Source organism: Cupressus sempervirens, chromosome 5 (assembly GCF_028749045.1).
Source record: "Cupressus sempervirens isolate cs-2001-9-10 chromosome 5, ASM2874904v1, whole genome shotgun sequence".
Classification (NCBI taxonomy): domain Eukaryota; kingdom Viridiplantae; phylum Streptophyta; class Pinopsida; order Cupressales; family Cupressaceae; genus Cupressus; species Cupressus sempervirens.
The window spans coordinates 745,250,834-745,273,356 of NC_143122.1; the positions used below are offsets into that span (position 1 = coordinate 745,250,834).

General features: G+C 31.5%; 1 protein-coding gene across 1 annotated transcript; it reads left to right on the forward strand.

The window, feature by feature from the left end:
* The first annotated feature begins 18,088 nt into the window (after positions 1-18,088).
* LOC149558066 (pentatricopeptide repeat-containing protein At3g12770-like) lies at positions 18,089-21,431 on the forward strand. The gene is made up of 2 exons (XM_089832469.1): positions 18,089-19,108; positions 19,613-21,431. Exons 1-2 carry the CDS (start codon positions 18,388-18,390, stop codon positions 21,112-21,114), a joined length of 2,223 nt encoding a protein of 740 aa, XP_089688595.1. The 5' UTR covers positions 18,089-18,387; the 3' UTR covers positions 21,115-21,431.
* Positions 21,432-22,523: the final 1,092 nt, after the last annotated feature.

Below are 22,523 nucleotides of genomic sequence, written 5' to 3' on the forward strand. Positions count from 1 at the left end.
TAAGACATAATCTATTCAATCTGGCACAACATAAAAATATAGGATACAAGGTAGAATTCATGAATGACAAAGCTAAACTATTGGATGGCAATGGAAACATAGTTGGGACTAGGAATTAGACTAAAGGTAATTTTTTTACCTAGATCTCAATAAAAGTACATGCTTGTTAGCTCAAATAGAGGAAAGTAGGCTATGACATAAAAGGATGTGCCATGTTAACTTTGATAACCTGATTACCATAAGAAAGAACAAAAGAGTAAGAGGCATACCAAATCTAAATAAACTTTAGATAGGCATATGCAAACAATGTCAAATTGGAAAGATGAGTAAAAGAAGATTTAAAAGTAAGTCTTTTAATTCTACATAAGTTTTGGAGCTAGTTCATACAGATTTTTGTGAACCAATAGGTATAGAAAGCTATTGTGGAGATACATATTTTATTCTATTTTTTGATGACTATTCTAGGATGATGATTGTAATGTTCTTAAATGATAAATTTGATTCTTTTCAAAAGTTCAAATGGTATTTGGCTATAGTTGAGAAAGAAATGGGGAAGAATCTGAAATGCATGAGATCATATAGAGGAGGTGAATTCATCTCAAATGAATTCAATGAATTCTACAATGAAACAGGAATCAAAAGATAGGTATCAATGTCTGGAACTCTAGAGAAAAATTATATAGTAGAAAGAAGGAATAGATCCATCATAGACAATGTAAGAACAATAATGACTAAGAAGAATATTGCACCAAAATATTGGAGAGAAGCAATTGGCACAATAGTTCATACACTTAACCTAGTTCAACTCAAGAAAGGTACAAACAAAATACCTTGTGAATTATGATATGAGTACAAAGCTAATGTTATTTATCTCAGAGTATTTGGAAGAAAATGTTTTATCTTGAAAGATGTAAGGAAAGGAAAACTTGATGCAAAAAGTGATGAAGGTATATTCCTAGGTTACTCTAATAAATGTAAGGCATACAAATGTTTGAATCTTGCTACTCATAAAGTCATAGAAAGTGCACATGTGAAGATTGATGAGTTTGTAGAAAGAAATGAAGAACATAACAGTAAGGAGCTTGAAGACTACATAAAGTTTGTTTACTATAAGGAGGAACATGAGACTTTACCACAAACAATTGAAGCTAAGAAATATCAAAGTGAACCTAGAAAATCACAGGTAGTGCAACCTGAGTTGTAGTCATAGACAAAGAAACTCGAGTCACAAATAGTGTAACCTGAGTTACAATTAGAGGAACCCAAATTACAACTAGGTCAGCTAGAAGATCCCCAAGAAAAAAAGGTAGAAGATCGTGGAGAACCAAGTGAACCAAGTTTAGAATCAAGAAAGAAAGATACTAGACTTGCAAAATATGTTAGAAGACATCATGCACCTGAACAAATAATTGGAGAAGAAACAGATGGCATACTGACAAGGAACAAATTAAAATATACATATTTTCTTGGTGAATTTGAACCTAGATCTCTAAAAGATGCTTTAGAAAATGAAGGTTGGATATAGGCAATGAATGAATAAATTGAGAAAATAGAAAAGAATAAAATTTGGTCTCTTGTATCGAGACCTAATTAAGGATAAGAATGTGATTGGTACAAAATGGATATTCAGAAATAAGTTGAATGAGAAAGGAGAAGTAACAAGAAACAAGGAAAGGCTAGTATGCAAAGGTTATGCACAAGATTAAGGTATTGACTATGGAGAAATATTTTCCCCTATTGCAAGACTTGAAGGAGTTAGAATACTTCTAGCATATGCTACACAAAAAGGATTCAAAGTATATCATAAGAATGTAAAATCAACTTTCTTAAATGGAATACTAGAAGCAAAAGTCTACATTGAGTAGCCTAAAGGTTTCATTGATCCAAGAAAAAGAGTCATGGTATGTAAACTTCACAAACCTCTATATGGACTGAAGTAAGCTCCTACAACATGGTATGAAAGGATGCACAAATATCTAATAAGAATTAGTTTTGAAAAGAAAAATGATAATAGTAATTTGTATATAAAGGAAAGATCACATGACAAGGTCTTGTTTGCAGAAATATTTGTGGATGATATCATATTTGGAGGACACGAAATGTTATGCAAATCATTTGCTGGAGAAATAAAGAAAGAATTTGAAATTTCTATGTTTGGAGAAATAAAATCCTTTGTTGGTCTACAAGTTCATCAAATGAAGGATTTCATATACATCACTCTTTCAAAGTACATCAAGGAAACATTGAAAGCATTTGGAATGGGAAATTCCAAACTAGTTGGAACACCTATGTATCTTGGACATAAACTTTCAGAAAATGATGATTAAATAGAGGTGAATCAGACTACCTATAGATCAATGATTGGGAAACTTTAGTATGTGGTACACACTAAACCTAATATTACATTGTCAGTTGGCATAGTTGCAATGTTTTCTAAAAATCCTAAAGAAAATCACAACATGACAATAAAAATAATTCCAAAGTACCTAAAAGGAACTAAAGAATATGGTTTATGGTATAAGAAAGGAGAAAATATTGAGTTAAGAACCTTTACTAATGAAAATTAGGTAGGAAGCATTAATGACATAAAAAGCACTAGTGGAGGAACATTCTTTCTTGGAAGGAGATTAGGGTGACTGCAAAAAGTTGGGTTGCAATTTTGCGGAAGTCAAATCCATGGAATTGTACTTCTCAAAAATGAGTACCCAATTTTGTTAGAATCAGGTACCCATTTCTAAATTCATGCTTCGGCCACCCGAGCCACGATTTAAAAATCGAGTTCCCAATTTTTAAAAAGCGGATCAGGTGCCCAAAGCACTTAAAAATTGAGCATCTGATTGCTTTACAAATTGGGTGCCCAATTTGCTAGAAATCGGGTACCCAATTTTCAAAAAAATTGAGTAGTCGATTTCAAAAAATCATGTATACCCAATTTTGGCATTTTTGAAGTCATTTTCATGACTTTGAAAATGGGAGCTCGATTAGAGAGAGATATGAGAGCCCAATTTTCAGCTCTACTGACCACCCCTTGTTGCTAGTCTTCAATATACTAGGTATTTTAATATGTTTTGTACTATTTTACTTAATTATTTTTAGTTTTACATTTTATATGTACATTAATTTACTATTTTTTTCAGTTTAAATATACATAAAATTGTAAATTTACATTGTTAATGAGTATTAAGTTTAGATTATTATATCTATTAATTTAAATATAGTTTCATAAATGTTCATTTAAAAATTTATTATTTTAGATTTTTTGAAATGTATTTAATTTATGTATTTATTACAATGTTGAATTATTATATTAGATGTAAATTCATTGTTTAAACATGTAATTACAAATAAATATAACCTCGACCTAGAACCATATAACCTCAACCTAAATTCATTATTTAAACTATAACCTCGACCTAACCATTTAGTTATGTACAATAAAACCCTAAACATATAACTAAGTACTTAATCACGTAACACCCTGTCAAGGGATCCAAACAAAAAACTTAGTATTTAATGATTTTACTTAAATTGTATTGTACTTTGTTTCATGGATCGAAAATGGATGATGTAAACTATTTTATAAATGTATATTCTTTCAGCCTTTCATACCCTATGACATATACAATGGATGATTGTGCATTCCAAATTAATTTTCCAAGTGGCATTCAGAACAAATGTATATTATTTGAATGGATTGAACTCAAGTAGTTATTCTTTCATGTGGATGTGTTATTTATTTTATTTTTAGTACTTATAACTATTTAAAAATGAAATGTAAATGTGCTCGTTAAGGAATGTAATCTCTTATGTTTTTTATAAATGTAAATTATTGTATGTATGTTATTGCTTGCTTAGTAAAAATTTTGATTAGTTCTTTGGATCCCTTCGTTGGGCTTCATTTAGGATTAACTATAATCAAAATTTTAATCAAAACTCTAATAATAACCCTTACTGTCATCCTAAACATAATCTTAATTTGCTAAATCCTGCACTAGGTAATATATAAAGAATTAAATAACTATCCTAAGAACCATGTACTAATTTTATAAATGTCAAACCATAATCATAACCTTATTTATGATAAACTAAATTATCCTAGAGGAGCATCATATCTACATCTACATGTCATACATGTGAATCTAAAAACATTTACATATCTAATTACATCATTTATTGCATAGGAAGGATTTAAATTTTTCATTATATTATCCATGCATATCATATCAAAAGAATCATATAGAGATATGTCATTTACTACATCCATCATAGATAATCAAGAAGTGTACTTAGGTAAATTTATATATAACACTATATTATAAGAAAAGTAAAACACCATATAGGAGCATCTCATGTATAAACTAAAAAAATTTACCATGACACATGTAATGAGATCAAATAATATTTGTAATAATTGCATATACTATCAATTTATGGGGGTGATATAATCAAAATATATCAAAAAATGAATGATATTGAAGCATTAAATATCTTAATATAACACTAAAATAAACTAACCCAGGTAACCCTAAACCAAATTGAATATCAAACTAGATCGAAAGCTAACCTTGGCCCTTAACTAATTAATATTATACTTATAAACCAAATTAAATTAAACCATGGACATAAACCTAATTATATATCCCAACTTAATAGTAGAAACCAAATTTAACCTTGAATCCTTTCCCCAACCATTAACCAAATTGAACCCTTACCCTAAAATTGAACCAAGTTAAACGTTGACCTTAGGACTAAACCAAATCACCCTAAACTTAAACCTAACTCAATAATATATTCAACACTTTAAAACAAAATCTAAACCTAACGTATTTCAATTAATGTTGGTATTTAATCTAAAAGCTCTAACTATAATTCTATATCTAAAACCAAATTTAGCACTTTAAAACTTAATTTAATTTATCAACTCTTGTCCTAATTGAAACCTAAGCATAAACCTAATCAAATAGAAAACTAGATTGAACCCTAATCCTAAAACTAATTAAACATTGATATCAAGGTCTCAAAATGATACATCATAAAAATGCTAGAAGAGAAGAAGGAATCAGGCATCTAATTAAATAACCTTCCCTCACCATCAAGAGGTGGAGGTGCAACATTAGTGCGAGTAGGAGGGACTACACCCTTGGATGGCTAAGAATATATCTAGAGAAGTGAATAACTTGTCTTTCCACTAAATTCCTAAACCTTTATATCCTAAGCGAGTATTCATATAATAGTAAGCCTCTCTAGAGTTATGATAAGTGGCCTCACTGTGTGTAATCCTTAGTTGAGAAGTTAGCTAGATGCAATCTTCCTATCATGATCAATTACCTTGCTAGCTTAGATGACCACCTATGTCTAGACTATCACCTGGTACTGTGCTACTCTCAATATTCTCTAGAATCCCCTAATGACATCTTCTTATGTGGGCTCTCCTTTGGCTTCTTGCTCCAGAGGCCCATGACAAAACATCAATAATTTAATATTAAAAAAATAATTTTAAAAAAGGGGCATTGATTCATTAATTAATCCTAACATAATTAATCAAATCAAGTTTTTAAATCCTATGGCTAGAACTATTAATTAAATGCATTAATTAAAATGATCAGTTATCCATATCATCACTAATGGAAAATGAAATTAATTCCCACCAATAAAGCTTAATCATGTATTGATCAATCAAGGATTCAACCTCCACCACTCATGGAGAATGAATCCAAGCGATTGAACTTCCAGAGATTTCTATAAATGTGCCATCAACTCAAGCTTTTGAGATATCTACATTTTTTGTAATAAGGTTATGCAAATCATTCTAGGTGATTTGCAAGTGCTTCTAAGTGAATTATGGGCCTTTTCAAGAGCTAATCCATATTACAAGATCATAATCTCATTACACTTTATAGCTTTCTAGCATCATGTAGGGTTTATTTAGTGTGACTTGAGTTCACATGATTACACACATTTTATGATTGCATGTGCCTAATTTACAAAATACTAAACCTTGACATTAACTTTTAAATTCTAATTATGTCAAGTCAAAACCCTTATCCTAAACCTTTATATCCTAAATTCTTAACCCTTAGACTAAGTAAGTTATCCTAAATGGTAAACCTTCAACCTAAAAAAATCATAAATGCTAAGCCCTTCTCCTAATTCTAAATAAAAATATTAAGCTTAAATGTTAAACCCTAATCTTTAACTTAACTATGATTTACATGTATAAGGTTAGGGTTTAACATTTAAGATTATGATCTAGTATTAGGATTTGTATCAAATTCTAGAATATAAATAGGATCTAAACTATTATAATTTAGATTTTATAAGTATATTTAGATTTATGATTAAGGTTTATAATTAAGATTTATGATTAAGGTTTATGATTACTTGGTTTATAATTAAGGTTTATATCTAGCAACTCATTAAAACACCTTAAGAAAAATGATGATTTATGAAGTTTAAGTACTTATGATTAGAATTAGGATTCTAATTAGAATTAGGATTATTATATGGTTAGGTATAGGGTTCATGTATTAGTTCATTAGGGCATGATCTAGACTTATAGTTTGCATTAAAAAGTGAATAATATTTAGGATTCAAACTATAATCATAAATAATTTAATCAAATCATAATTCTATCTCTAAGCTTTCATTCTAATTGTAACCTTAACCCTCATGCTAATGCCATCTATTATATATCCTTTAAACAATAGGACCATAATAAATATCCAAAACCTAAATGTAATTCTAACTAAAACCATAATCCTAGGTAAATTCCCTAACATTAAAGGACCATAATCATTATAATAATCTTAAGCTTAGCCATCATGAAAACCGTAAACATAAGAAAATTGTAAACCATAACCTTGCCATAATCTTAACTTTGTTTGATCTTGAGATGAACATATAATCCATAATGAGAATACAATCCCCTAGTGTCACAAAATAAGTGTACATGAAAGAAAAATTAGCTAGGTGGCTCATGTTTTAAGAAAAGAAACCTTGAACTAACCTAGATATAGTTTTTTGGACTATTATTTTATGATTAGACTTAAATTTAGTATTTAATGTTCAATTTGACTTAAGTGTTTAACTTTATTTATTTAATTGCTATGATTTTCATAAAGATATGCACATTTATATCTAGTTGATATTTTAGATTTAAATTTTATTAACTAGTAATTTTGTCATTTTTTATGTTGTTTATACATATATGCAAATTATATTTGATGGCCCCACCACCACCCCCTCTCCCTCCCACACCCCCACCTCTACCCCCTCCATCTCTACCTCCACCTCCACCACCCACCATAGATGAGCTCCATGAGAGCATGAGGCATAACCTTAATGACCTCATGTGTAATATAGAGGCTATTCAACGTGAGACCCACCCTCCTCCTCACCTACTATGTCTTGCAGATAGCATGCAAGGCGTGATTCACTCCATACATCATTTAGATTCTAACATTGATTCATTTAGATCATGGAGGGAAAGCATGTGTGCCTTCTATTCTGACAACTTATCATACTAACAAGTTCATAACCTCAATATAGGTAAAGGGAATTTTAAAAGTTATTTTTTAAGCCCTAAGATGGGTGAGGAAATTAATGAGAAAAAGTCTCACATTTCCATTAGGTGGTGTACACATCCACGTATAGTAGCACATTTTTGGGAGTGGTGGTGGATGGTATTTGACCATCCACCACACGCTAACCATGAGGTGCCCATGTACTTCCTTAGGAAGCTATGGGCTAAGTTTGAATTGGGTTTGAAACCCAATTATTTTGATATGAAAGCATTTTAGGGGGTTGGTGGAGGGATACCTAAGGATAGGCCTGGGGAAAATTTGAGTGATAGAATGAGAAACCATAGGCGAGCTTAGCCCCTTGTACCTCTTTCTACATGTGTTGTGCCTGCTCGTCACCATCATCAAGTAGTTCCATCTAATCTTACCCATTTGAGTGCCCTTTTGGGCAATTTAGTATAGCAATGGATGCAGGTGACACATGTTCCTCCACTTGGACATATTTGTACTAGCTATGGAGGCATATAAATAGGCCCCTAGAGCGATGCTGATGTAGCACATGATGACCATTATGTTGAAGGTGCTGATTTTGATGATGATGTATGTGTTGCCCATGGTGATGGTAGTGACGAGATAGATGTGTCATCATTTGTTGACCTCATGCAATAGGGAGCACTTGGAGAGAGTCAAGAGCAACAGGTAAAATTTTAATTTTAATTTAAATATAAAGTACACATAATTATTTACTTTCTACATACATGTGTAATTGTATTAACCATATTAATTTGTACTTTTGAAATAACAGAGGATGGATGATATTGTTCCTCCTAGGAGGCAGTATAGTCTTTTTTTGAGACCTACAGACGTTGATGTCCCTTATATGGTATACACTTTGAATTACACTATAAAAACATACATTCGAACTCGAATTTAATAACATGTGCTCATATGTTCTTTTTATCTAATTTTGTAGGGATTGTCCACAGCTACACAGTTTGATGTTAGTAAAGGTCCTACTCCAGTTACCACTGAGACACAACCTCAAATACATACAGTATGAACTTTTGAATAAAGACAAATAATTTGTACTATTTTTATGTATGTACATTGTTATTAACTTATAATCTGAATAATTTTGACTCACATGTACATATATATTTTATGTGTTTTGATTTTACGAATAGGAGCCATATCATACTCATTCATACAGGCCTCGATATAGTCTATTTTCCACTCCATCTTATGATCATCATGCTAGTATACATGTAGACACATTTGTGACATTGGCTACTACTCAGGTATGATATATATACATGTTAAATTTATAGTGTATAAAAAATGTAGTGTACAAATTATGTACTTTTTAGTTTGCATACTTTGTAATTATTCATGTATATATAATTTTGACTAAACATTTATGTATCCATAATTTTAGGACTATGTCACCATGAGTGTTGCTAAGAGCATAGGAATTAGCTAGATGGAGGTACCTACATTGTCCTTTGAGGTTAGTATTGTGGTTTATGTACATAATGTATAGTTCATTATGCTCTAAAATCAAATTTTAAAAATGCATGTATTGTAAATTACAGGGCCTCACCATTGTTTTATTTGGTAGTTTTCACAGTGCATTTCCTCCCATTACTGAGGAACACCCATCTCATGTGGTATTTATTTTATTATGTAGTGAACATTTAATTTATTTGCAAGCTAGATTTTGAAACCCATTTCAATTAAGCATGTACATGATGAGATGTGCCTCATGTTACACAGGGTGATCCATCTACCTCACAGGGTGTCCCACATGATGAGACGACTCATATTACACATGATGATCCATCTGAGTCCTCTTTGCAGGGAGTATAGAGGATATTCGATCAAATAGATTAGGTCTTTTTGGCACCTGTAGATTGTGTTTTTATGATGTATATAGTTTATGATGTATACACTTTGTGTTAGGACAGTTAAAACTATATCATATATGTATTTTTTAACTTCATAGATCATGTTATGATGTATGTTAGACCATGAACTATTTTCTTATGACTTCTTATCATGCTTGTGTATGTAGTATATATTATTACGTTTCATCACGTTTTAAGTTTTCAAACCATTTTCTTTATTTTGACATATTTTATTCATGAACATATGACACATTTTGTAAGTATATATGCTAGATGAACAATAATTTTAACTATTTATAGAGCATTCATACTAATATAAAAAAGATTATTGGATAAATATCACATCAAATTTATGCATTGAGATTCATACAAATAAAATTGACCTACTAGATTAAAAAATGTATGAATAACGTACCTAAAAATGTATCATAAGTGATCTTAATGTGTTGTTTGGTAATGCAAGACTCATTATTACCTAATAATACCTATTATGTGCTAGTAAACATATCAATACCTATCATAACCTATAACAGACATAATGACCTATTAGGACTCTTATGTCCCCTTAAGACACACATGTATAGATAATGTACCTAAAAATGTATCATAAGTGATCTTAATGTGTATTTTGGTAATGTAAGACTCATTATTACCTAACAATACCTATTATTTTCTAGTAAACATATAAATGCCTATAAGAACCTATAACAGACATAATGACCTATTAGGACTCTTATGTCCCCTTAAGCCACACATGTATGGATAATGTACCTAACAATGTATCATAAGTGATCTTAATGTGTTGTTTGGTAATGTAAGGCTCATTATTACATAATAATACCTATTATATCCTAATAATACATATTAAGACTTATTAGAACCTATAAAAATTATTATGACCTATTAAGACTCCTATGTCCCCTTAAGACACACATGTATGGATAACATACCTAACAATGTATCATAAGTGATCTTAATGTGTTGTTTGGTAATGTAAGACTCATTGATACCTAACAATACCTATTATGTGCTAGTAAACATATCAATACCTATCATAACCTACAACATACATAATGACCTATTAGGACTCCTATATCCCCTTAAGACACACATGTATAGATAACGTACCTAAAAATGTATCATAAGTGATCTTAATGTGTTGTTTGGAAATTTAAGACTCATTATTAACTAACAATACCTATTATGTGCTAGTAATTATATCAATACCTATTATAACCTATAACAAACATAATGAACTAGTAGAACTCCCTAGGTCCCCTTAACATATATAAGGATAAAAATACCTAAAAATGTATCATAAGAGGTCCTTATGTGTCATTTGGTAATGTAAGACTCATTATTACCTAATAAGGCATTTTCACCCTAATAAGATATATTAAGACCTATTATTTAACAAATAACACACATTATGACTTGGTAGGACTCCTTATCTCCCCTTAAGACTCATTAGGAACCCTTATAATCCATCAAAACCTCTTAGAAACCTCTTGGACTCTCTCACTCTCTTCATCCTTCCCTCCCTCTCACTTAACATGGTTAACATGGTTAAACATACATGTCAAGTATCAACATAACAATAACATATAATCAATACAATGAGTAATGATATTTAAATTATCATGTACAAGTGACTTGTTTTTAATATTACTATCAATAGTAATTTGAAACTTCAAACAAACATTAATTTAAACATGCTTCAATGTAAAAGTAATGGAAAAAATAGGAGGTCATTACTTAAATTGACAATTAATTTATAATTTATCAAGTGCATACCTTTAACTTTCAAATAAAAGTAAACTATCATTTTTAAATTAGTTTGTACAACATATTTCACAATATATGTAAGACAATGTCAATGATGTATTTATAGAAGTGAACTCAAAATATAAAATTCGTTCAACACATCTCTTCAAACGAGGTCTTGTAAAATAAAATTGTAAAACAAAAACACATGTTAATAAACACATAAATTAATATGAGGTATCTGAACTATGTAAATATATGTGTAATTTATATGTACTTACTATGTGAAATTGCACAAGATGTTGATGTTTGATCCACTTTAACATTTAAATTTGCATAAATTGTAACTGAGGCCTAAATAAGAGGTATATATAAGTTCTCTAAATTGGTATTGATAGCACGAGCATACATGTAATTAAATTATATAAGTACATATATATATATAAATAATACAATAAAGAAAAAACTTACATGTGTTTGATTTAATTGTAGTCATCCCACTGTACCATCTGCATCCTCTTTCTTTTGCAATGCATCTATGATTGTCTCGTGCTCGTCCATTGAAATTGTCCATAATACATTATTGGTGGGTCTCCCTTTGTATCTTTCTAATTTGATATTTGTTGCGACAACCAAATGAGAATAGTGTAAAATTTTCTTTTCAGTTTGGTAGTCTTCAAATTTTGGCAAACCATTTCTTCTTGTTAGGTATCTATGTAGCTAAGTGCCAGCTACAACGACAGACCCAATTGGATACTCAAAATCATCATCGTCTACTTGATGACATGTCAATTTTTTCTTAAGTTCCACACATCTAGCTAGCCAATACTTAGTCTGTCCATCGTTATCACTATATGCAATAAAAACATAAACATGTCATACAAGATAAGATAGAGTATAGAAAAAATTTAATCACATGAGTGTACATATGCAGATTATATAAATTGAAGCATAAGATCACAACAAAATCTAATTAAATTGTGCATACTAGGTTCTATGAGGTCTGAAATACGATCATAGTCTTCTAATGCAAAAGTAACATTCTGGCCTTCATTTACTATATCATCTTCAAAATGCATGTCAATAGGTGCTAATGATCTTTGTTGCCAATATTCAATCCATTTTGTATTCTCACATTCTTCCCATTCACCTACAAGACAAAATTGACAAAAACAAGCAAGCTTCCTAGTCCATATAGTCCAAGTGTTAGAATCTAAACTCCTAAATGAATGCCATTTAGCTTACCCACTAATTGTATCACAGTCATATCTTGAAAGGATATTCTTTTCTTCAACTAGGTAGAAGAAATGTTTGATTCTAGAGTTCTGACTTGATCCCTTGTATAAATATTTGTTACACCATTCGACAATCTCATGTGCATTTTCGAATTTAGATTTTTCCACAAATTTTAATTGCTCTCTACTAAGGGCTCTCTTCATGCATGCACCAACACCATCATGTTCTCCTTTACCATTTGCAGCCTCAAAAAAACTCCACACATGTTGGATGTTAGTTTGCCTATGTGTCCTACTCAACCAATAGAACATTCTAGCATTCTTGAATTGTCATGTACAATTATCTAACCACATCCAATGTTGTGTCATTTGAATTTGTCTCTCTTTTAAATTATCATAAAAGACCTTGAAACAATATTGGACAAACTTAGATGAATGGATTTTATTATCACTCATATAAAAAAGGTACTATTTCAATATTTTTCGATCCTCCTCTATACTATTAGGTGCATGCCCATAAACTATATGAACATAAATTGTTACTTGCACTGAAATGTAATATTGTGGTTGTACCTCTTCTTGCGATACAAGCATGTAGTTCTCTACAAAGTCAACAACTAAAAGTATAGTACCAATTGGAAATGTATTCTTACATATTCAAAATTGTCCATCAAGCCATCTAGAATATTGAGAGTGTTTAACATATTTTGGTATGATCACACTCTTAAACTCATCCATAAATGCATGACAACTAACTTTATCTATAACTAGATCAAACCTTCTTCCAATCTTCCCATCCTTCAATGGATATTCAATAGTTTTGAATCTTTTTACCTCAACTAATTGTTGTCCAAAAGTAGTCAAAGCATTTTAATGCAAATATTCATCTAACAAAGAAAGATTGCCACACATATCACATGTACTAGAAAGACATGCATTGAAAAGAAAGTATTGATCATTAGGTGGCTTACAAAACATACCTGATATGAAATCTTTTATAGTTTGAGGTGTTATTTTTATACCACATTCCTGCAACATTTCTTTACTATGCATGGTACCACATATAGATCGAAATACATCATAATGGTAAAGAAATTGAATACGAGTTTTACAAAAACATGTGATTCTTTCCTTGTTAATCCTTACATAACATGGTTTACACTTTTCAAAAGATCTTTGACTAATGGTAATATTTAATACCTTATCATATAAAATTTTTTTAAACAATTCAGTTTGAGTCATGTCCAAAAGGTGTTTAGGATGTGGATCACGTATTTTTGACCCAATTCTCAATTTAAGAACATCTCTTGAATTAGGTGATACTCTTGTATTATCATGCCAAAAATTTTCAATCAAACTTTTGACTTCACTAGTAAGTTTCATATCACATCTCGAGAGTCTACCACTAGAAGTCCATAAAATATTTGTTGGATCACATTCAAAGTTAACAATTCTCTTTACAACTCTTTCTAAAGTCTTGCAATTCACATTAAGATATCCACTATGTTGCTAATCAATCTTTTGTTAGATGTTGATTTGTTAACTAAAGCTATTATTATTGCTCGCCATGTTGCATTCTTATCTTTAGACCGAATTCTCTTTCCAATAACATCAAAGGCACTAGCAACAGTGTATACAACTTGTTTTTAAGACTCATTTTTATTCTTTGGTTTTGCATACATTCCCAACTTTCTCAATACTTTTTGCATTTTAGACATTTTAATTAGTTGCAACTTTAACTAACATTGAAACCTAAATTTCTTATTATAAAAAAAATGCCTATATAACCTATTAGCATGTGTCCTAATTTGTCTCCATGAAACCAATCCCTCAAGATTATCTAACACATCATTAGGAATATTGAAATTATGTCCAGACACTTTACTATCATTCTGACATGTTTGTTCAGTAGTTGGTGTTTCTATGTCTACATTCATGCAATTTTTATTTTCAATTGACATTTCATTTTCATTGTTATTTGGAATTTGAATCTCATTTTCAATTTTTCTTGGTATTTCTTTTGGGGCATGCATTTCAATTGGAGTTTTTTTGTGCATGATCATTTGATAATTGCTTCTCATGAAGAAAATCTAAATCATTTAAATCATAATCTACTTTTGAAAAATCACCTATTTCATCATGAGAGAAAATGTGAGGGTTTGGAGACACACCTGTATTGAATGCATGATTAAAATGTGCAACTGAATTTTCTTGTATTGGGTTCTCTTCTTTGACCTCTTCATCCATCATGGTATCCTTAATGTCTTTCTCCTTTGAAACATTGTTCAAGTCTCTAATTCCCTATCTTCTCTCTCATTGACGTCATGCTTCATTCTCTTTATTTGCTACAATCTCCTCATCTGTCAAAACTTTTTCTTTCTTCTTTCTTTGTTGTTTTGATCCCATGTTTGCCAATTTTGAATTTGAATCAGGAGCTTGCAAATTGTATAAGAGGACAAGAAAAAAAAAATTATGATAGAATTCGTTGTTGCAGATCAAAACTATTATTCAATCATTGAAATTTGGTCTGTGGGGCAACTTTTGGGGCCCAACGGGTACCCAATTGCTTAAAAATTGGATACCCGGTTCTTTAAAAATTGGGTACCCATTTACAAATTGGGTACCCAATTTTTAAATAATTAGGTACAATAGTTGAAAGCAATTGGGTGCCTGATTCTTGAGACATGAGTGGAAATTTGGTATGGCACCTGACTTTTGCATGGGGTTTTGCCTTGGGGAAAGGCATGGCATAGGCTTGGTCTCACTAAGCCATGCCTTTGTGATCCATTTTTTTCTAAGGCATTTAATCAACAATTTATGGTATTGTCATAATTTTTTTATAGTCATCCCCATTGAATTTTTTGATGAAACAAAAACCCATTATAGGTCTTACTGTTCTGATCCCACAAATGTAAAGTTTATAGTGTTATTAGTTTATTTAATATTTTTCCATAATTTATTAATCAAAACTATCTCCTAAACATTAAAAAGTGACATTCACTAAAACTTTAATAACTTTTTTATTTTATAATTTTTCTTAAATTAATTTATATGTCATCAATCTACATACAATTCTTTTGAGGTTAAAAAAGAAATTGAAAAAAGTGAGATTTTGATCAAATTATGTGGTCCGTACATGAGAGGTTAAAAAATTTACCTTTATAGCCAATTAATAATTAATAATAATAATAATAATTCAATAAAAAGTTAAGAAAAAATATTTTCATCAATCTTAAGTGTATTAGGTAACTCCCTTTAAAAATATTTGCGAAAATTCATTTATTTGTGTCAAATTATGGTGTCCGTACATGAGTGTGATATGGTCTTGAAACAGACATTTTGAAAAAGTGATTTTTTAAAGATCCATACTAAAAAAATAATCTATCATATGGGTACACAAATAAATTACATATTCAAAAACAAGATTCTGAACACTAAAATTTTTATTGCTGGAGTTTTTTTTATATTCAATCTCTAAATGCCTCAAATTTTGACTCAATTGACAAAAAAATTCAAAAATAGGAAAAACACTTCCACTTTTTGGCCAAAAGTGAGACCCAACTTCTTGCACTGACCCATTAATATCTTGGACAAGCAAGAAGCGGTATTGTTTTTCTCAATCAACACAAGAGATAGAGTATGTTGCTATAGTAGTCAGTTGTTTTAACATAATATCCAGATCAAGCAATTACTGTCAAGAATAAAGGAGGAAATCAAGGAACCAATGGTTATCTTTTGTGACAACACAAGTGCATTCAATATATCCAAAAACCCTGTGATGCACACAAAGACAAAACACATTACAATCAAGTATCCTTACCTAAGGGAATTGGTTCAAGACAAAGAGGTGAGATTGGAATATGTGAACACCAAGGCACAGATAGAAGACATATTTACTAAGGCATTACCTAAGGATGCATTTATGTATCTAAGAGGTAAACTATGGGTTATTTCCCTATCTGATGTTCACTAAAGCACAAGATAGTCATGCATCAACCAAGTTCCATTGAATATCTATCTGATTGATGTAGATTGTCACACTTCAGGTGTAAAATGCAGAGCATATTGCATATGAATCAATACAAGAGGTACATAGTAACTTCAAATTTTGTATCCTTTGGCATTTGATGTCAAAGATGGAGAGTTTAGTTCAACAAGGAAGAGTTGATGTCAAAGAGGAAGAGGGAGAGTTTTGTATCTCAAAACGAAAGTATTAAGATGATGGAAGTTATAGCAAAGAGGGAGAAAATGACAAAAGTACACAACAGAGTTTCATCATATGGAAGAGGAACAATTCATTTGGAAATGTGTCCACAAAATAACATTTTAAAATGTTTGACCAAAGCTTAATCTAAAAATCTCTAATAGTTAAATTGAAAAATATAATTTGTTGTTAATAGAATATTGTATAACATGTGTGTGTGTATATATATATATATATATATATATATATATATATATATATATATATATATATATATATATATATATATATAAGTTTTATATTAAACGTAAAAAGGACAAATACTTCAACAACAATAAAATTGTTGTTATAAAAATAACACATTATTAAACAAATAACAACCTAGATCTAACAAAAAGGGATAGTAATTGAACACTAAAAGTTTTTGACAATCTCACACATTTCATGAGAAAACACAAGACATTTATTAATATCACTTTTTATATTTCTGATAAGACATTATTGAATAGTATTTGTACACTAAGATGTCAATATTTATTTAAGTGAACATCTAATTTTTTAAGAGGCACACATATGTTAGATAGCTATGATATTTTGTTTGAGACAAAAAGTTATTTATTTCACTTATTAATGAATTATTTATTTTTTCAATAACATTTATAGGTTTTCATGTGTTCAAGTATTGGTTTTTTTTTATCAACATTTAGATTTTTTCCTATTTACAAATAGATCAACTAATTATAATATATAGTAAAAATCTGTGGGAAGATTGGATAAAATTTCACAAGAGGGTGATTTGACTATTGGACCCCACTCAACTACTGGTTCCTCTCCCCTATATAAACATCATCATTGCCAAAAAAAAAATCAATTTACCTTTGATATCTCTTCCATATACCCATTGCACCCTAAGGTACAATTACTAATTATTGCACATGTCGTAGGCAATATTTGAGTATTCAATTAATTTGCCCCAATCACTAGATCGACAATTGAAACATTTCTAAAAAAATTTATTTACTTATCAATTGCATTGATTTGTTTTTGCCTTATATAACCCCTTTTTTCCAAGGCTAGGTCCATTCCAAAACTAATAGTATTACTCTATTACATTTTTTTTTAAGTAGTCACAAAACTATATATTATATTTATATAAAAAATTAATTTCACATACATATATAATTTTAATAACATTACATGTTAAAAAAAATCATATTTGTAAAATTTTATTTTAATTAGTTAATTGAAATAAATAATTTAAGTTTTTAATACATTATATTTTATTATTATATCTTTTAAAAATTTACTAATAATGTACTTATTTACTATGTAAAAAATAAAAATTGTAAAATTATTTAGGATGAGTATAAACGGCAAGCTCATGTCATTATATGACACTTCATATTTTCCGAAATGTGATATTTCAAATGGTTTACATTGGAGCTATTAGCAAATGAAGGAAACACCTTGCTCTAATAACAAATGGGAAGTTTTCGTTATCTAGGAAGGGTGAACAGACTCTCATATCTTCCCTTGACACATTGTGTAGGATCGACAATTTGTCTCACAATTTCGCTGAAACCCCCTTCAAGAAGATAATAGATATAGACTTTCCTGTACTGAAAATATCTGTAAAAAAACTCCTAGAAAGGTAGTGGATGCTAACTGTATGGCGAGAAACTCTGTAAAAGATCATATGAAAATTAGACTTCCATCTTTGTGTTTGGCAATGCCGTAGTGGCAATAGCCAATGCTAAATTATGCAACGGACATCCTTGTTCCACCAACATTCTGGTATTTCAAAACAAATCACAATTCAAACATGGCATTTGGTTGCTACCATTTATGCCCAACCAGAGGCAATGCAGGAAAAATCAGAGAAAGACTACAAAAACAATTATTATCATTACCAGTATGCAGATGTTTTTTCTCGACTACAGGCGTGCAAAAATCTTAACCAACTCCAGCAACTCCATGCCCAATTGTTCATTAGTGGGTTTTCTCAAAACGCCGCTTTAACTTCTAAATTGTTGAACATTTATGCCGAATGTGGCAATTTAGAGAGTGCTCGCTTGCTTTTCGACAAATCAAGCAGACTAATCCATCAGGAGAGAAGTCTGGGAAAATTTAGCAAACCTGGTGACAACATTTCATTCTGGAATGCAATGATACGAGAGTATGCGAACGGTAGTTTTTACACGGAAACGCTTAAGGTTTACTATCAAATGCAGTTCTATGAATGCCAGAATCCAAACAGTTCGACGTTACCATTCGTACTCAAGGCATGTGCTGGTTTATCAGCCGTGCAAGATGGAAAGAGGGTTCATAATTACGTTGTCAAAGCTGGATTTGAATCGGATGTCCATGTGAGTACTGCTCTAGTGGACATGTATTCGAAATGTGGGTTGATAGAGGATGCCCGTCGAGTGTTTGACAAAATGACTGAGAGAGATGTCGTTTGCTGGACTTCTATGATTTCAGGCAGGTAATACTTTGTTGGTTATTGGTTTTTCCTCTCTTTCAATCGCTTAGCTTTGGAAAGTTTGAACTCCGTGATCATCCACTTTCCTAACAAACCATTAGCTTAAAATCTGTGCGTGCCCGCATAAATTTGTTAGACTAGCCTAAACTTAAAGTTGAAATGGTAGTGAATCCTCTGGCACGATTGTAAAGCTTTTGAAAATTATTATGTTTATTGTTCTTAAATCTATCGCTGATTTATCATCAGTGTTTTCCATATCAAACTTTTTAATAAAACAGTCATTTTTTAAAACTATACTAGATTAAGCAGCGTGATGCAAATGTTGATGAAAACAAAACAAACTTAGTTAACACATATAATCATGGACTCTGAAATCCTTGTGCTTATTATGTCCTCTTTTTTCCTTTGAACACTGTCCTATTATAAAATTTTGTTTTCAGAAATGAAAAGATTGGTCAGAAATCCAAAAATATTTCTATCTCTCACGCTTTTTCTCATCGCAGGGTATTCACAGAATAAATATGGCGAGGAAGCTTTGAGGATTTTTGATCAAATGCAAGAAGTAGGTGTTATACCTAATTGTGTTACCGTGGTATGTGCACTTACAGCTTGCGGAGAACTGGGAGCTCTGCATCGGGGCAACTGGATCCATGAGCACTTACTTAGGAAGGAGTTCGAATCTAACGTGTTTGTGGGAACTGCCCTTGTGAACATGTATGCAAAATGTGGCAGTATTGAGTTTGCACGGCAAGTGTTTGATAGAATGCCTAAGAGAAACGTGGTCTCTTGGAGTGCGATGATTACTGGGTACGCCTTAAATGGACATGGAAATGAGGCCTTGGGTGTTTTTAATCAAATGCAACACGCAGGCGTTAAACCCAATTCTATAACCATGGTAAGCTTGCTCTCGGCATGTGCTCATTTAGGAGCTCTTCAACAGGGCAAACGGATCCATGATTATGTAATTAGAACTGGATTGGATTCATTTATTTCTGTTGGTACTGGCCTGATTGACATGTACGTCAAATGTGGCAGTGTGGAGATGGCACGCCAAGTATTCGACAAAATGAGTAACAGAAATGTTGTCTCATGGAGTGCGATGATTGTAGGTTATGGATTACATGGATATGGCGAAGATGCCCTACTACTTTTTTCCCAAATGAGACAGACAGACAAGAAACCCAATGAGATTACTTTCTTAGGTGTTTTGAATGCATGTAGCCATGCTGGTCAGCTAGATGAGGGCAGGCACTACTTTGAATGCATGATTAAGGATTACCACATCACACCAACTTTGAAGCACTATGCATGCATGGTAGACCTCCTTGGTCGAGCTGGACATTTCAATGAAGCACAAGATATAATTAAAGGAATGCCATGTGAACCTGATATATGCGTGTGGGGATCCTTACTTGGTGCCTGTAGAATACACCATAATATTGAGCTAGGAGTGCAAGTTGCAGGGTCCATTTTTGCATTAGAACCTCAAAATGCGGGATATTATGTGTTGTTATCAAATATGTATGCCACAGCTGGCAGGTGGGATGAGGTAGCAAAGGTCAGAGTAATTATGAGAGCAAGGGGTGTGAAAAAACCTCCTGGATATAGCTTCATTGAGGTAAATAGCCAGGTTCATGCATTCCTTGCAGGAGACAGATCACATCCTCAATCTGAGAAGATTTATGCCATGTTAGAAACATTGACAGAGCAGATGAAGGATGCAGGGTATGTAGCAAGTACAAATTTTGTGTTACAAGAGCTAGATGAGGATGTGAAGGAACGTATGCTTTGCAGTCACAGTGAGAGGCTGGCTATTGCTTTTGGACTTATCAGTACAAGCCCTGGCATCCCTCTCCACATAACAAAAAATCTCCGGGTGTGCGGTGACTGCCATATTGCCACTAAATTCATATCCAAGATTGTAAAGCGAGAAATTATTATGAGAGATGCAAACCGTTTCCATCACTTCAAGGATGGGTTGTGTTCTTGCAGAGATTATTGGTGATACTAACAAAATCCTCTCATGCAGATGTATTCTACTTATTTTTTGAAGCGCAGATAGTCCTGTGTAATTCTATTGAATGATACAATGTGTAAAAGTTTGAATTGTGAGTGGAGGGATTGAGCAAGAAGGATACAGTTGGCTAATGAAGCTTAACAGGCAGTTTATGATACTCTTTTCGTCACTTTTCATCACTTTCAAGACTTCTATAAAACATTCTGTACAATGTAGTTATGGATTATATAGTTGAAGTATGCTCATTGATCTGCGTGCAAACAAATTGAGATATTAATAACAGATATTTCCCCTGTTCCGATGTACATCCGATGTTCCATGCCTCAGTTTATTGTCTTTTTTCTCATTTCCACTTCTGTTAATTGTTTTATTTGCACTTCATATTCAACAGATACAGTGATTCTTTAGCTACAAATATGTCACATGGCGACTCTTTGTTTCCTCTCTTATCATATTCAGATGGAATCAAAACAGAAATGTGACATTTATGTAGTTCATTTCACGAAATTGAAAATAATTAAAACAGAAATCTAATAGTTTTGTCTGATTTTTTTTAACTGGAAAGAATCAAAACATAAACATTTCTATACACAAATCCTTCAAATATGGCTTAAAAATACCAAAAGATTTAAGGATTCTATGCTTTGGTTTTTTAATCCATTCATAACCCAAATTCTCACAAGTTTTCGAAAAGCCCATAATGTCTGGGAAAAAATCCTTTGATCCCTTCCGGGCCTAAAATCCTACAGGGAGGGATTGAATATGAGTAATGTATGGAAAAGTTTGAGATCCTTTCGTGGTCCAAAAGCGCATTAGGGTTCAAAATGACTGGTTCTGGTAGGTTTGATAGGGTTGTTTAGTCCAGTCTCAGCTAATTTTAGACCTAGGGACATTATTCAACTGTCTTTTTAATGGTATGATGCATGATGCATGCGAGGTCAAAATTTTGTGGGGCAAATCCTACAACAGGATTTTTTTAGGAAAAAAACAACCTAGGGCATTTTCAGGGGAAAAAAATAACCTAGGGTATTTTTATGATAAAAAAAAAACCTAGGGTACTAGAAGAAAATTTGGCAAGGTCCAATATATTTACTAGTCTAAGATATTGGAAACAAAATCCTCATTAATCTAAACTATAAAAGCAAGAGTGAGAAAAATGAGAAGTCTGTTTAGTTGTAGTGTTTGGATACATAGAAATAACAAAAACTGTGAACAAAGAATTCATCACAATAGTGGGGAGAGTAGTTGAGGCAGTGATTTAAAACATATTGACATTTATGACAATCCAAAATTCCCACATACCAATTTTAAAATTGTCACAATATCCTTAGATACCTCAAAATCTATCTCACCATTTGTATTTTTGTCAAATATAGCCATTATTGCCTCACAATTCT